This window comes from Siniperca chuatsi, linkage group LG9, assembly GCF_020085105.1.
Source record: "Siniperca chuatsi isolate FFG_IHB_CAS linkage group LG9, ASM2008510v1, whole genome shotgun sequence".
NCBI classification, from domain to species: Eukaryota; Metazoa; Chordata; class Actinopteri; order Centrarchiformes; family Sinipercidae; genus Siniperca; species Siniperca chuatsi.
In genome coordinates this window covers 13,170,151-13,186,131 of record NC_058050.1, presented here as the reverse complement: position 1 = coordinate 13,186,131, position 15,981 = coordinate 13,170,151, and the positions used below count along the sequence as shown (strand labels likewise).

Here is a 15,981-nt window from a genome sequence, read left to right as displayed (position 1 = left end):
ACAGAGTAGACAGAAATAACAATAGTAAAATTACAATATGGAAAGAATATCAGAATAACAGGATTAGGTAGATTGCAAACAGAAGAAGAATATGAAGAATATGGATCCAGGAAGATGTACATTTTGTGTTGTGAGAAGGGTAGCCTACAACTTTTCAGGCATTGGTATGATCTGTTTTAGAAATGTACTCGTTATTTTGTGGCTTTTAACCTATCAGGTTCATTACTGTTTACAGTTTTAAATTATTTTTTTTTTACTTAAAGATACATTCAATTCAAATAGTCAAGCAGCTTACAGTTAAATAGTAAGAGGTGGCTTTGAGTCTCAAGGACGCTGACAGAAAATATGTCTAATATAGACACAGTTAATACATTAAACTAAGCACCCAAGGGACACTCATTCTCACTACTGGGACCCCCTGTTGCCTTCTTTTTAACTACTATCCTGCCAGTACAGCGGCCAGTAAGGTGATAGTGTTCCCCCCCTCATTGCTGCAGCAGCAGGATCTGGAGCCTGTCGCTAGGCAACCGCCCCTCCTTCCCAGCATCAGCACCACAACGGTGTGCGCGCGCTCTGCCGCATCTTCAAGTTGCCTGCACGTTCTGCTGCGTGCCTTGTCATCACGTAGGACAGGTTTTGGTTTGCAAACACGATACATTCCTCTCTCCCAGTGCCAGAGCTCTACCGAGGAACAGAGGACAGGACGTGAGGGCAGCAGAGGGAGGGGCAAATTAAAAGAAGAATCACAACTAAACTTGGATGGATTTAAACATGTAATCCCGGACATAGGTACTGTCGGCTTTAGGCTTTTTTGTTATGTTCATGTCACGCCTGGTGCGGGAGCCAGCGAGGTAAACGTCCGGGATACATACACACATAGAAACACACGGGCTGAACGGGATGCCCGCGTGACTGCAGGGAGGAAAGAGGCGGCGGAGGGCGAAGTGGGGGGGGAGTCTAGGTGAGTGTGTGGACCACCGCAAAACCCCCGAGGTGGAGTTGCCAAAGCTTGAAAATCGATGGAGGATATTTATTTCCTGATCATGTCCAGGTAATTAGTCTCGCTTTCCGAACGAACCGATGTGATCTTATGGCTTTGATCTCCACACCGTCTTTTCTGTAACGTGACAGGATGAGGACCTAACATAAGGTCTCGGGAATGGGAGCGCACATGTTCGGATGTTGCTCCTCCTGACTGGACACACGGACTGAAAGGCTCATGTCGTCTCTGCTGGGGGTGAAACAACGAGGGATCAGCTGCTTTCTTTGGGATGCTTTAAAATTTGCGGCCTGCTCGGGTCTCCTGTTACCGCAATGCCTCTGGCGAGAGGTGGAAGGCATAAGATGGAGAGGAGGGAGCAGCAAACAGCCAAATGAGTATATGATGTATAGACTGCAAAAGATTAGCCCCATTTGTGAGATTGTGTTTTAATCGGAGAATGACTGAGTAGCAGAATGGTATAGACTATACTCTATAGGCTGCAGTGGCCTGTGAACTGCATGGGGGGAAAGAGACACTGTATTGACTGAAACAATCTTAGTATCATGGCTGAAACGTCAAATGAGGTGAGTACGGTGGCTGTGAGTGTGTAGTGGCTGCTCAATTCTCAACTTCCTGCTGACAAAGTTCTTGAACTCGCTGACTGGACTGTAGTGCGCACCATGGGGCATTGCGCAGAACCTATGGCACCTGCCAGTGGAGATCTTGGTGCATAATTGTGACAGAGTGGAGCTCTGAAGCCAGCATTTATGTCTCTCCTGTACTTCTACCCACACAACTGAACTTTGTTTTATGAACCCAGAGTAAGCGTGAAACCTCTCCCAGCCTCCTCCACACACAGACAAGCCTAACATGCCTTCACCGTCAGACTCCAGCAGCGTGGCTTCGGGGTCTCGAGGCTGGTCGGACAGCCGCAGGGGCATGTCGGGCCGGGGGCCTGGTGGGGCACGGCTACTCCTGTACCTAGGGCTGTGCCACCTGGGCCTAGGGGCCATGGTCCTGGCCTTCTCTTTCACCAGCATGGCCTTCACCTCCTCAGCCCGCGTGAGGCAGTCCTGTCCATTCTGGGCTGGCTTCTTTGTAAGTGTAAATCGGACAGAAAACATACAGTGTTAAGAATATAACAGCAGAGATCCTGAAGGGTGTGATGTATGTGGTGTCTGTCTGCAGGTGGTGGCATCAGGGATAGTTGGAATAATCTCATGGAGGAGACCGCTGACACTGGTGGTATGTATATTTCTTTCTGATAAAAGGTGCATTCAAGTCTCTTAGCTATAGGTGTAAAACCATGTGCCATGGGGCAATGCTTGACTACCAACAGGGTGAAGAGGACCCCAGGGCCCCAGACCCAAAGGGGCCCTCTAAAACCCCATGTTCACTGTGTCAACCAGGTTATTGTCATTTGCTTAATTGCAAATTAGTCGAGGAATATGCACCACTAAAGCATGATATAAACTGAAATGAAAGGTTGAGAAAACAATCTCACCACAAGGTCCCTTTAGTAGCTGTTCTGGAGCTTTTGATCATATCACATAGCAGATGTTCTTCCCAGTTGTCATGCAATTGTAGATGTTCAAGTTTTTTCTGAGCACTTTAAGGACTTATCACCCATGTTGGCTTAAAAGTTGAGGTTCAAAGTTTATTCTTGACTTTGGAAACGTGAAAAGTAAAAACTGAAAAAGAGCCTTAAGGTGGACCTGCATATTTACCTAATCTTCAGGCCCTCAGGCCCTGTGTCAAAGTGTACGATAGCACATTTGGGGTTGGGTGATCTGGCCATGACATGGAGGGCAAAATGTGTGCAGGTTTTCTGTCCATCCAAAAACCAAACCAGATACTTCACTTATTAGTTCGTCCTCTCTGGCTGAAGGTGTGTTTTTCAGTGAAATTACCTGCCACAGTCTTTGGTTGGAAGAATAAAACTCTGCACACTCTTGGCCCTGCATGGCAGGAGTTTTGACACCCTGCTCTAAATCAAAACATAGCTCTGTGTTCCTCCACAGGTGTCACTGTTCATGCTGCTGTCCGCAGTGTGTGTGATCCTCAGTCTGGCCGGCTCGATGCTCTCCTGTCAGAACGCACAGATGGTCAAGTCTATGCTCACCTGCCAGGTACACAACATTATGCAAGTGTTGTCTTCTGCCTCATGCTGAAATGCCCTTCCAGCCAGATGCATGGGGAACGTGGCAGGAATAGTTGTGAATATGTTTTTAGTGTGCAGTTCAGTGCTTCACACCAATCCTCTGTGTATGGCAATGTGTGTAGGTGGAGAATGGTCTGTGTGTGTGTTGCGCGCCCACTCACTCCTGCTCCATCACAGAGGAGGAGACCCTGGTCCTTTACCTGAATGCGGACTGTCACTCAGTCAGACATCAGCTGAAGGTGGGTAGGATGTGTCTCTATACTGGAGACCCAAATACAAATTTTATCACCCAAGTTAACCATTAAAGGATAGGTTCACAATTATGTCTGTCTTAAAACACTAGTCAGGTGCCCATATGGAATTGAAACCGTTTTTTTCATTTCTTTTGTTAATCATTTCTCATGTTTATACTGGCCATTAAAAGTTACTGTCTGTCCACTGCAGCTCAATGGGGAAACACTGTCCAGGGAAACACAAAGAGAAGACTGCAACCTTGGAAGATACCTACTTGAGTTTACTAATTCAGACTGCTGAAGCCTCATATTAACTTAAAATAAACTTTTGTATCAATTTTTGCACAAAACGAAGACTGGATTTTGTCCCCCATCACTTACATTGAAAGCACATTAGGGATATTTTAATGGCCAACATGAACAGGAGGAATGAGTACAGCAAGAAAAACCTGTTTCAATGTTCATATGGACACCTGACTATTGTTTTAAGACAGACTTTGTCTGTTGTGAACCTATCCTATAAATGTGACATATTCCTACCAATAAAATGCCTTTATGTTGTCAGATTTAGATTCTCTGAATGCATATTTCTCTGCAGGACCTTTTGTTCAGTGCATGTGGTCTCAGCATTCTCTCCACCATCATCTGTACTCTGTCCACTGTGACCTGCAGTATCCACATATTCTCTCTGGACCTTGTGCACCTGGTGAGTGCAGACGCAGCACATTTTACACCAGACTGGCTTTTTTTTTTGTCACAAATGACACATACCCAGCAGTAAACTACACTGCTGCAGGGTTTACATTTGAAAAAACAAAAAAACAAAGACGTTTTAGCCCGTTACATCTACCTGTTGTATGATCCTGATGTGTTTCACATTCTCCCTGCCTAGCTGGCCCCACATCGCTCTCGTTCAGTCAACCCAGAATGCACCACTCCTCAAGACGCCTTCCTGACCAACATCATTGACTTTGAGGAGTTTGTCCCACCCATCCCTCCGCCCCCCTACTATCCTCCTGAGTACACCTGCAGCTCTGAAACAGATGCTCAGAGGTACCACACAGGCAGTATTATTATACATCAACATCACTTGTGTACAGTATGTAATAGCATGCACACGATTAATATACAGACATTGAACAGAGGGTGCAAGGAAATTATTTGTTTGATATTTTTGCATTAATGTCTAGCATCACCTATAATGGCTCCATGGAGAGTCCTGTTCCTCTCTATCCCACTGACTGCCCCCCTCCTTATGAAGCTGTGATGGGACAAAGAGCTGCAAGCCAAGTGAGTATGTGTGTGTGTATGTATCTGTGTGTGTGTGTGTGTTTGTTTGTTATGTGTGATGTACCTACTGCCTATGCTGATCCTTGTCTATTTTGAATGTCAAGGCAACAGTGTATGACCCCCACGGCACTGAGCTGTCTGGAGAGAGAGGAACTTCTACTGCCTTCAGTGGAGAAGGTGAGAAACCATCACAAGTTGTTACAGATTCATTTGTACTTGTTGAAGGGAGACATGGCATTATGATTAAGTAAAAAAAAAAAAGCCAATGGTAATCTGAATGATTTGGGAGAATGTGACATTTAATGATTCATCTGACTGACTGACTGAAAATTATTCCAAAAACATGTCACAACTGATTTATCAAGCAACAATTCCAAACATTCGCTGGTTCTCAAATGTGAATTTGATTGATTTGATTTGATTTGCTGGTTTTCGTTGACATCTGCTTGGCCTCTGAGATCCATTGTTATGGAACAATTGTAAAATCTACAAAATAATTCATATATTTATTGATAATGAAAGTAATTGTTAGTTCCAGACCTAATTTAACATGTGAAATTTAATGTGAACTCCCAATAGTGTCTGCAAATTTACTACCTCAGCTGTCAATGATGTTGAGTTTTAAAATGTCAACAATGTGCAGAAAGGAAATTTGGGGATTTGGAGATGGTTTTGGACACTGGATCAAAATAAGAGAGTGTATATTAAAGTATTGAAAATCATGAAACATAGCATAGCAAAAATACTTTTTTCATGATAAGTCAGTTATTACTTTAAGTATTTTAAGGAGGCACAAAATGAAGTAAAATAAATATAGAAATGCTTAATCTTTCAAACTGTGCTATAAGTAACTAAAAGCTAAATTTCTCCCTTCATAATAAAGAATTACCATTTTTTTATTAGTGTCCATGGACAGCGGATCTCTGTTGATGTCAGAGATTGTGGACATCCCTGATGATTCCTCCCCCTCTGAGGACTCCTGTCTGTTGGAGGTTGGGCTGAGGAACCAGGGGGAGAGGGGCAACAGGACCATTGGTGAGGGGGGAGACGGAGGAGACGGTGGGGAGTACATCAGCTTTCGTGGTCCCCCGTCTCAGACACCAGAGAGTCCTCTGGCAGGAGGGCCGAGAGCCAGGCGCTTCCTCAGAGGAGGGAGGTCCAACTCCTGCTCTTCACCCAGCACAGCGACTAACACATACAGGTGAGGACAAACACACACATACAGACACAATTTAATAATGTAAGGGCTCTATAGCTGATGGTGTTATGCAGTAATATCGGTACAGTTAGAGAAATGCATGTTTTTACTCATCATAGTGCAGAATTATTGGGATATAAATTCATTTTAATGCAGGTTAAAATCCAAAATGAAGCCTGTAACCAGCACAGCCACACACAGAAATATTATTTTGTGCTCTCCTGTTTTGTCCTGCAGGTCTCCAGTATTGCGTCACCAGGCCATGCTAGCTAGTAGCTGTTCCCAGCTGGAAGCAATAGGGGGTTCCACCTCTCAACAGCAATCCTCCATCACAGAGATTCGAGTTCACCCCTCCACACCCTCACGCCAAGCAGCTGCCCCAACCTCCTCTGCTCCTCCCACTTCACCCTTCTCAGCTGCCTGCGAGCAGAGTGGTGGTCAGGGTAATGGGCCAACTCTCCTGGGCCAACCGTTGTACCTTCGACGAAGGGCAGGGAAGAGTGAGAAGGATGGAGAAGGTGTAAGAAGGGATTGTGAAGGTCTCCTACGTCTTGTGAGGTCACATAGCGAGCCAGGCCTCGGCTCCTCGACTGACACAGGTAAGTCAGACACAAAAATGAGTACACTTCTTACAATACTATTCAGTGTCCATAACCTGTCCTTGTATCTCCTCTTCTCTAGTTGACTTTGGCTCTGGAGGCAGCAAAACATCAACAGACACAGGTAAGAGCTTATATTTAAAGAGCTTTAAGATGTGATGTTCTGGTGGCTCAGTGGTCTAAAGCACAAATTCAAATCTGGCGCAGAACCTTTGTTACATGTCAACACCACCTCGCTCTTCCTTTCTGTCTCTTTTCACATTTCACTGTCTAATTAAAGGCAACAAAGCCCAAAAGAAAACACTTCAAAGTTGATTTTGAGGAGATACAATTTAACACATTTGCACCTAATGGCCATAATTCATCAAACCCTCTTAGAAACTAGCACAGATTTAAACACCGGAGGAGACATGCAAATCTGTCCCCATGTGCATGTGATTTATGAAACCCTTCAACAACATCTAAATGAGCAGTGATTTGATTACTGATTGATTAATGAGATTCTGCTGTGGAAACAATAATGTACCTCACCAGTTCATCATTTTCATATTATTTTCAAATGATACATCCTGATTTATGAATGCTGGATATGTCATGGAACATAGCTGCAGTGGTTACTGGGCTTCACTGTAGGAATTGCCCAATATTAACCTGCATCTTTGAGAGTTTATGTAGCCTAATTTTTATGCTAGACATATAGTATCAACTATTAAATTTCAACACAAAATAATATGCTCTTGTTCTTTCTTGCAGAGCATGAGGACAATCTGGCATGTTATGTAATTCCAATAATGTTCCATACTCTGTGCAGATATACAGTATACTTCTATGAAACAAGGCTACACTTTTTACAAATGTATCTTACAGCTATGACTATGATGGAATTGATAAATACAGATCAAGATCAGATGAAGCACTTCTGGGCCTCTGGTCCATTTTCTGCTGCCAGAGTATTTGTGTATTCTGAGCTATTTTGTCAGGACTTAGTCCATAGCTCTTTTGTATGGTGTTGCCAACTTAATGTAAGAAAGGTAATGATTCTGCTGTTTAAGTTAATTAGTTAACTTTTTTTTCCTTAAGTTCCACCCATAAACTCCTTGCCATGAAGCGCTGTAGGGGAGAGATGCCATCTTGTTTCCTTCTTTTTCCCCTTTTTTATGTAGTTAGGGAGTTAGGTTTAGCATTGTAACTTCTTATTTTTGGGTAGTTTATTCAGTATTGTGTTTTTATTTCTAGTCAGGACTGGTTGGTTTGTTATTTTAGCCTTGGCTCTCCCTGAAGTTCACTGAAGTTCAATTTAAGCTTCTGTATCTGGCAACAAAAGAATGAGAAAATGTGCAAACTGACTCCTGATATTCTTCATTTAGTTGTATGTTATTCCCCTCTCCCCTAGACCAATTTTGGGTCATAGCAGTATTTTAACTTCATAAATGAAAGCCAAATCGTGCCACCTGATCCTGTAAGAGGTGTAAAATCTTTTTTTCTGACTCCATCTCTCAAAGGTCCATCCTCTGAGGCATGTCTGTTGCCCCGCACCTCTTTGCCTCCTGCTGCTGCTCTGCCAAGGAAAGGCAGCATGAAATCAGCAGCCACAGGGGTGCAGGTCCCCTCCAAACCTCCCCCCACCTCACCACTGCGTTTACCTAAAGACTGCCACCGTTCCCTAGGCGACCTTAAGGTTAGTCTGAAAATTGTTGATAGAAGAGAAGCAACAAACACCCAAAAATACAATAGTTGACACTTCCCATGTAAATCATAGTAAAAGCTGAATAATTGTTTGTCTTATTTCATCTACCCCTTCAGGTGACTCGAGGTCTGGTGGCTCGCTTCCTGCAGCGCTCCAAACGCAACCTATCACCCCCCTCCGAGCATGCTGGGAGCACAGGGCAGGGGCCTAAGAGGAGGAGTGGAGCTGAGGGCGCTGCCACCAACTACCTGCCCTTGGAACAAGTATGACAACAAGTTCTGATCAAACTCATTTATTTCCCCGTATCTCCAGCTCACTACATCAGAATAGTTCCGTTCTTCTGCAAGTAAAGCCATCTGCTCTTTGTCTAAATCTTTGCTCGATAAAATCATCTTCAGGTGTTGCTGACCCCTTGGAACACCAGCCGAGGACACCCAAACCATCACTCCCATCACCCTCATCGCCGTGGACACCACCATTCCCATAGTGACAGTCGACACAACAGGCACCACAGCAGTCGGGTGCCAGAGGGGATCCACCTGCGCAGCTGTGGAGATTTAAGCTCCTCCTCCTCTGTGTCACTACGTAGATTAGTGACACCTCATGCACCGCATGGGTCGTCAGGAGCTCTCTACTCAGAGTCTGCATTGTGAGGAGAAGAGGAGGGTGAAGGAGGGATGGAGGAGGAAAATAGGAGGGATACGAGTTGAGAGGTTTGTAAGGAAGACAGGGATGGGAGGAAATAAGGCAGGTCGAAGAAAAGGAGAGTCTAAGGCAGTTTAGTGGAGATATCTAGTACTGAAATTTTGAAAGTCTTCCCTCCTTTTCCTCTTTGTCACCTCCATTTCCTGAAGCCAACTGTGCAAATGGCCTTATTCAGGGGTGCTCTTTATCACTCTAGCATCAGCCTAGAGATCACACTATTTCACTGTTCAACATCAGTGAAACAGTCACTAGATGCATATTTCCGGACAGTGTGGTCCCTGTTCTAAGAGAATAAATCCACAACTAGCCAAGACAACCAAGAAGAAGCATATTTTCTGCTGTATTCTCCACTCCCTCTCTCAGTACTCATCTGGAAACATTTTCCTCAAGACTGGAGACAGAACTCAACTAGCATTCATGCTACATTCAGTCTGTTACATGATTATGGGTTGCACTATGCTTCTGGCCCTTTTGTACATTGCTATTCATCCACAGGATCGCTCAGGTGAAGTGATCATGTAAACCCTTATGTTGTCTTCCATTGATTTAAAAAATGCATCTCAATAAACATGTAGTTAGCTGAGTACAATGTAAGATAAACAGATGAGGTTGCACGAGGACAAATGCTCTCACATGGAAAACCCTTTACTGAGTAGCTAATTTTGTCTTTTTCTTTTTGCAGTTCAGATTCCCACCTTCTCCACGGTTACCTCTACATTGGCCTTCAAAAAAAAGGCAGCCAGCATTTGTAACATTGACATTAATGCACGCCACAGACACATGCTCAGCCTATGAAATGTATTCTCTGTGGGAGGCCCCTGGACACGGTGGTTTGATTTGCATATGTGCATGTTTTCAGCCTCCCAAATACAGCAGGAACCTTGTGCATTCGATCCTGACCATCTGTGTAACTAAGTAACATGTCCTCAGAATGTCTTTATCTGCATGTTTTGACAATGCTTCTTACTTTTTTCCTCTTGCACCCAAGACCTGTGATAGTAGCCATTTAAAATGTGTTTGTGTTAATAAATAGCCGGAGTGGAAGGTCATTGTTGAAGATGTGCAGCACTCCCAAAGTTTTCTGCCAGATGGCTCCAAACATGCCTCTGCATCCTAATTTGATTTTGACAGGGTTTGAAAATGTTTCACAGGCATATCTGTGACACTGGCTAAAGTAGCCTGATCCTGAAGGATAAAGCGGTGGAAACTGCACTGTGACTCTGATGACAGGAAGACGCTCTTGCAATAAATGTACAGACAAATTTGTTACGAAGTTGGGCATCACACTATGTGTTGGCACGATTCTCTTTGGACTTGCAGGGCTTGTGGATGGGTGGTTAAATAAAAAAAAAAAGGCTTGGGCTGCTGACAGTCCAGATACAGTGAACATATGATGGGTCTGGCAGCTCTGGATACTGGATTTTGAAGTCTATCAATATTTGTGTCAGATAGATTGGAGGTTTTTTTTCTTTGGAAAGTCTTTTTTGGTGTGCTCACTAAGTGATGATATTGACTCCATATCAGTAAACACACATTTTGGATACACTCATATGTATGTAACTAATTTTAAAAATTTACACGCATACATGCCTGCAGAGATACAGGCACACCCATACACTCCCTTATTAAGGCACTGAGCTGTATTTCTACCTCCTGTCTTGCATAAAACATTATTTATTTGAAGAAATGTATATCTGTATGGCAGGCTTAACAAGATGGAGCCTTGAAACCTGAATAATACATGTATCTAAATATGACACCTATTCCAGATTTTAAATGCAGTGTCAATGGCAAAACTTTCAATGCAAGTTATGTATTTCAAAATATGAAATAAATTATAGACGTCAAATAAAAATACCCATGTTGATGTTTTGTACATATTATGAAGGGCAAAATCCTAGACAATACTGTAAGGTTAATATTCTTTGGGGGGGGTTGTCTCTGTTTTGTCAGTTTTTCTCTTTTCTACTCTATCAGTAAAACTGTAATATAATAGTTGAGATGGAGGCTCACCCCCGGCGCGCACTCCACTTAAACCCCGCCTTTTCTCAAATCCTATTGGTCAGTCAGTGTGAAAGCCCATCCTGGTTCGATGGTACTGGCCAATCAAAACGCTATATGTCAAATGGAGCCTCCGATATCCACGCCCACACGCACCGCTGGCAAAGGATGTTGGGAACTCTAGTTCGGCTGCTTTGTAATAAAACGGACAGTGGCGGGACAGCGAACTACAATCTGCACATCCTGGATTTAGGAGACGTTCACAGACTTCAGTTTGACAGCAAGACGAAGAAACACTAGATAGACGATTTTGCTGTATTATACTGAACAGATTGGGATAAGAGGACAGTGTCATTATGGTATGTAAAGGCATGCGTATGAACAAAAATTATTTTGGTTCGGTATACTATAGCTAGACTTGTTAACAGACTGGATGCAGGAAAACAGTGTGAGCTAATGTCAGCTAACGCTTCCTTTCATGACAAGGGAACTTGCTAGCTAATAATAGTAATTCTCTTTACCTAGCTAACGTAATCCTTGCTCTTGTTTACTGAGCTTAGTGGGCAATGATGCAAGCTAGCTACCTTGACAGTTTTCCTAAACCGTAACACGTTATTGACGTTATGTGATTAATCAGTTTACCGGTACAGTCCGACAAGTTTGACCCCAGCTTTTTTACGGTTGGTCAGAACATTTGGACGGTTGGTTGGGAATGAGACGTTTGCTGAGCTGGGTCATTAATGCCCCTAAAATAATCCGGACCACGCGGCTGGCCGTCTCCCCGATTAAGTTAAAAAACACATCTCTTCTGCTGTGCACCTCGTCTTTCCAGGGAGACAGCATTTGCAATGGGACCCATAACAAAAAGGCGTTACTGTCAGATCCTCAGTTGTTTGAAGCCCAGTTTGAGGAGCTGGTGAAGGATCTTTCAGAGAGGGACCTCACCGATCCTGCGCTTGTTGATGCTCTGAGCAGGTTGAGAGAGGTATGTATGTTGTCTTTTGCTGAGTTACTTCTGACAAGTGCCGAACTACTGTTTCATGTATCTGCATCTTTTTTTCTTAGGTTTTGGTGTACAATTCCCCTGGAGGCAAGAGGAACCGAGGCCTGTCTGTGATTGGCTCACTGAGGGAGCTTCTCCCACCCAATCAGCTCACACAGGACACAGTGCAGCGGGCTCTCATGGTTGGCTGGTGCATTGAGTTGGTAAGGATATATTATGGTATGTTAAAGGATAAGTCTGGCAATATTCCACATTTTTCTTATTGTCGTCAAATCCCATTAAAAAACAAAACCGGTATTGCCCATGTATCCAAAGACTGATGTAGCCTATTCCTCTGTGCCATAGATCTGCATTGTTATCCAAAAACTTTTTTTTTCACATCGAGCCACTTTGCACTGGGTTGCACAAGTTCCTTCATTACAGTGAACGTGGGCACTGTACTTTTAAGTCAATCCCACATACACACATACAGTCAATACTCACCAGTGCACCAAATCCTTGAAAAGTCCCCATTAAATGCACATTTCTTTCCTGTTTGAGTAATATTTGCTACAGCTACAGTGCTTAGCTTTTTAAGGAAATAACTTAACCTTTTTTAACATGTTAAATATATATTTGTGACTGCTTGGGACCAAGTGCCACAAACAGGACGGAAACGTCAGAAAGTACTGAGAAACAGACTGATGCATTGTTGGTTTTGGTCTTTTCATGGGATTTGTTGACAAGAAGAAAAATATAGAATAACGTTGACTTTATGCTTTAAAACTGAGCTTGTGGTTCTGTACTATCTATGTAGGCTTTTGTGTAAGAATTCATGATCAGACCTCCACCATGTCAAGTTCACAGAAGAAGATGTGAATAGAGCAGAGAGACAGTGGTTTTATTATACCTCAAACCAATAAATTCACACTATACGCATATCTAATCTTATCTTAACAATATTCATTTATTTAAGATTTTCTTCACACTTGAGCTCCACAAGATTGAGCTTTACAAAATTAGGGTTTTTTATTTGGTAGGAAGGGAGCTGTTATGTGCTTCCCAGTGTGTCGCTAAAACTTCATCTCTCAAGCTCAGACTGACTGTTGTAATGACACTTTGCAAGGGTGTTACATTCTCTAAGTCATTAAGTGTTACAACTATGTCTCTGTTGCTTGTAGCTTCAGGCATTTTTCCTCGTGGCAGATGATATCATGGATGCATCTGTGACTCGGAGAGGACAGCCCTGCTGGTACAAGAAGGTGTGACTTAATACATTCCAGGAAAAGAGACACTAAAATGGCTTTGTTTGTATTGTGGTAATTTGTTTTTCCCTATTAATGGTGTTCTCAGTTTCTCAGATGAATCCTGTCTGTTTGTTTTAAAGGATGGAATAGGTCTGGATGCCATCAATGATTCATTTCTCTTAGAAGGGTCAATCTACAGACTGCTTCGCAGACATTGCAGGGATCAGCCCTATTACGTCCACCTACTGGAGCTATTTACTGAGGTACTCTACGTCCTGATTGATTACACAGGCACACCCAAACATACACAGGATTCTTACGGCCTCTGTGTTTGTTTCAGACATCTTTCCAGACCGAGCTCGGCCAAGCTCTGGACCTCATGACGGCTCCCCCTGGTCAGATTGACCTCAACAGATTCACCATGGAGAGGTAGTGAAGTTAAATCTGTAAAGCACATTTGCAGAGAATAGCAAATAGGTGTAATTATTTCTGTCTTTGTCTTTCAGGTATAAAGCTATTGTGAAGTACAAGACTGCCTTTTACTCTTTTTACCTCCCAGTGGCAGCTGCAATGTACATGGTGAGTGTGTTTTATATTGTACGCACAGAAGGAACTCATAGGCGTGATGGTGATGATATTGAAGGGTGGCAGCAGATTCAAATTTTCAGAACTGGTCTTGTAAGATGGTTAGAATAAGACCAGCTGGCACAATATGGACAGGAAATGTAATGAGTAATGTCATACTCTTTCTCATAACTATTGTACCTTGCTTTTATAGGCAGGAATCGAGAGTGAAGAGGAACACAATAATGCCAAACACATCTTACTTGAGATGGGAGAGTTCTTTCAAATACAGGTAATTACTTTTACGCGTCATCCCGCATTCAGGCCACATATTGAATAACATGCTCCCGACTATACAGAGTTAAAAACCACTCAATGTGTTTCGTTTGCAGGATGACTACTTAGACTGTTACGGAGACCCTGCTGTGACAGGAAAGATTGGTACAGACATCCAGGATAACAAATGCAGCTGGCTGGTAGTGACAGCCCTGGAAATCATGACTCCTGAGCAGAGAGCAGAGCTGGAGGTGGGACTTCAACAATGCATGCAACAATTATATCACAGTGTTTTTTTTAGACCACCATAAGAAATTGTGGTAACTGTACAAGGTAGTGTAGCAAAAGTGTTGTTTTTAACAGAAAGAATTGGAGAAACGTATTAGATAAATGTAAGAAACGTACATGTCACTTTTTATAGATATTTCATACTTTGTCCAAAGTCTATTTTCAGCTAAAACATCATTCAATAATACAAACAAAATGCTTTGCAGCAATAAACTTTATTGTAATAATTTGTTTCTGAGCCCATGGTGCCCATGTTTTCATGGTTACGATCCTTCGACTCCTCTGTGTATGTGTTAGCCTCTGATCCCACCTTTTTAGAAGTACCACCGGAGTCACTCACTAGTACATTAGCAAAATGTAATTTCATCTTCATCTTCTCCTCAGGCATGTTACGCACGCCATGATGATGCCAGTGTGGAAAAGGTCAAAACCTTGTACAACACCCTGCAAATGCCAACACTGTACCACAGATATGAAGATGAGAGCTACCAGCGGCTACAGAAACTCATCGCTTGTCACGCTCAAAACCTTCCTCACTCAGTCTTCCTCAACTTTGCCAAGAAAATATACAAGAGGAACAAGTGAGAGGGAACGGTGGTCATAAACAGCGTCAGGTGCATCAGCATGGTTCCCTTTTGACATTTATCCTGACGCACAGATCAAGTCCTTTCTCGTTTTAAAGAGGGTTTGCCAGAAACAAGGCTCTCGCTCCCAACAGTGTGACCCGAATAGGACTGATATTTAGAAATCCTGTTTTTAACTTTGCAATGATTTGTAGATATTTGGTTGTGAATGTCATCAAACAGCCTGTCTCATTTGCTCCATGTTATCTATTTATTGAACCCAGGGCCTAATGTACACTGTCTCCAGTCATTTCTCCACTGAAGAATCCCGTGGATATGAGAACAACTGAAATGAATCACACGTGGACTGGTCTAGCTTTCATATTTGTCTGCCCTGGGGAGTCCACGGCAGGATGAAGGGACAAATCAAATCAGATAGTCAAATAGTTTTGATTTTGTAGGAATAGATGTATTGATTGATTAGGGACTAAAAGGGACAGTACATATATGACAGTAGATGTACCCCTATAGAGGACAGAGGGTCAATATGTATATATTTTTATATTGCTATAAAGTTTACTGGCCTGAATGTTATTGGTTTTAATAAATAATATATGACCAGTATTTTTTATTTCATCCTTTTCATGTTTTTCTGTGTGTTGGCTGTAGAGCAGAAACTATTAGTTGATTAAAATAGACAAAAAATAAACTATTCTGACAATCAATGAATCGTTTCAATAATTTATCAAGCAAAAATGGTAAAATTTCTCAGTTTCCATCTTTTCAAATGTGAGAACTTGATGCTTTTGTTTGTTATGTATGATAGTAAATTGAATATCATCCAGTTTTGAACTTTTGGTCAGACAAAACAAGCTATTTGAAGACAAACTTGGGCTCTGGGAAATTATAATGGACATTTTTGACTATTTTCTGACCTCCTATAGACTGAACAATTAATCGATTTTTAAAGTATGAAGCCCACAGATTAATCAATAATAATAATCATGAATGGAAACTGTTGTAGTTGGATGTATGTGAGGTTTGTATATTAGTTGATTTCCTTGAAGTCAGACTAATAAATGCATGAATGAATTGCAGATTGGATGATTTAAGAGGAAATATAAGAAGTGACTCTTCCTCTTTAACCCCCTGCTCAAAACTAATTATTTGAAGGAGGTAAAGCTGAAAATGACTCAAGATAAATT

The 15,981-nt window shown here is 42.4% G+C and overlaps 2 protein-coding genes across 4 annotated transcripts; both read left to right on the top strand.

Moving 5' to 3' along the window:
• The first annotated feature begins 588 nt into the window (after nucleotides 1–588).
• Nucleotides 589–10,712, top strand: fam189b (family with sequence similarity 189 member B). 2 transcript variants are annotated; one of them, XM_044209254.1, is made up of 15 exons: nucleotides 589–1,051; nucleotides 1,132–2,080; nucleotides 2,171–2,227; nucleotides 2,986–3,111; nucleotides 3,266–3,382; nucleotides 3,975–4,082; nucleotides 4,269–4,429; nucleotides 4,567–4,666; nucleotides 4,771–4,843; nucleotides 5,570–5,867; nucleotides 6,102–6,463; nucleotides 6,546–6,587; nucleotides 7,966–8,141; nucleotides 8,267–8,413; nucleotides 8,549–10,712. In XM_044209254.1, exons 2-15 carry the CDS (start codon nucleotides 1,853–1,855, stop codon nucleotides 8,801–8,803), a joined length of 2,250 nt encoding a protein of 749 aa, XP_044065189.1. In that variant the 5' UTR covers nucleotides 589–1,051; nucleotides 1,132–1,852; the 3' UTR covers nucleotides 8,804–10,712. The 2 variants fall into 2 exon arrangements, with proteins under 2 accessions (XP_044065189.1, XP_044065190.1); XM_044209255.1 differs by having other exon boundaries at nucleotides 590–2,080; nucleotides 3,004–3,111.
• A 340-nt stretch (nucleotides 10,713–11,052) lies between these two features.
• Nucleotides 11,053–15,501, top strand: fdps (farnesyl diphosphate synthase (farnesyl pyrophosphate synthetase, dimethylallyltranstransferase, geranyltranstransferase)). Of its 2 annotated transcripts, XM_044209257.1 has the most exons (10): nucleotides 11,053–11,215; nucleotides 11,689–11,841; nucleotides 11,922–12,062; nucleotides 13,020–13,100; nucleotides 13,226–13,348; nucleotides 13,426–13,514; nucleotides 13,592–13,664; nucleotides 13,864–13,941; nucleotides 14,042–14,176; nucleotides 14,598–15,501. In XM_044209257.1, the coding sequence occupies exons 1-10, from the start codon at nucleotides 11,213–11,215 to the stop codon at nucleotides 14,796–14,798; spliced, it is 1,077 nt and encodes a 358-aa protein (XP_044065192.1). In that variant the 5' UTR covers nucleotides 11,053–11,212; the 3' UTR covers nucleotides 14,799–15,501. The 2 variants fall into 2 exon arrangements, with proteins under 2 accessions (XP_044065192.1, XP_044065191.1); XM_044209256.1 differs by lacking the exon at nucleotides 11,053–11,215 and having other exon boundaries at nucleotides 11,313–11,841.
• Nucleotides 15,502–15,981: the final 480 nt, after the last annotated feature.

Excerpts from the sequence above, each read along its gene's own strand:
- fam189b (XM_044209254.1), top strand. The coding sequence starts at position 1,853 with ATGCCTTCACCGTCAGACTCCAGCAGCGTGGCTTCGGGGTCTCGAGGC. Across the intron at positions 3,383-3,974 it reads CAGTCAGACATCAGCTGAAG|GACCTTTTGTTCAGTGCATG; the intron begins GTGGGTAGGATG and ends ATTTCTCTGCAG. Across the intron at positions 4,083-4,268 it reads CTCTGGACCTTGTGCACCTG|CTGGCCCCACATCGCTCTCG; the intron begins GTGAGTGCAGAC and ends CTCCCTGCCTAG.
- fdps (XM_044209256.1), top strand. The coding sequence starts at position 11,569 with ATGAGACGTTTGCTGAGCTGGGTCATTAATGCCCCTAAAATAATCCGG. Across the intron at positions 11,842-11,921 it reads CTCTGAGCAGGTTGAGAGAG|GTTTTGGTGTACAATTCCCC; the intron begins GTATGTATGTTG and ends TTTTTTTCTTAG. Across the intron at positions 14,177-14,597 it reads AGCAGAGAGCAGAGCTGGAG|GCATGTTACGCACGCCATGA; the intron begins GTGGGACTTCAA and ends TCTTCTCCTCAG.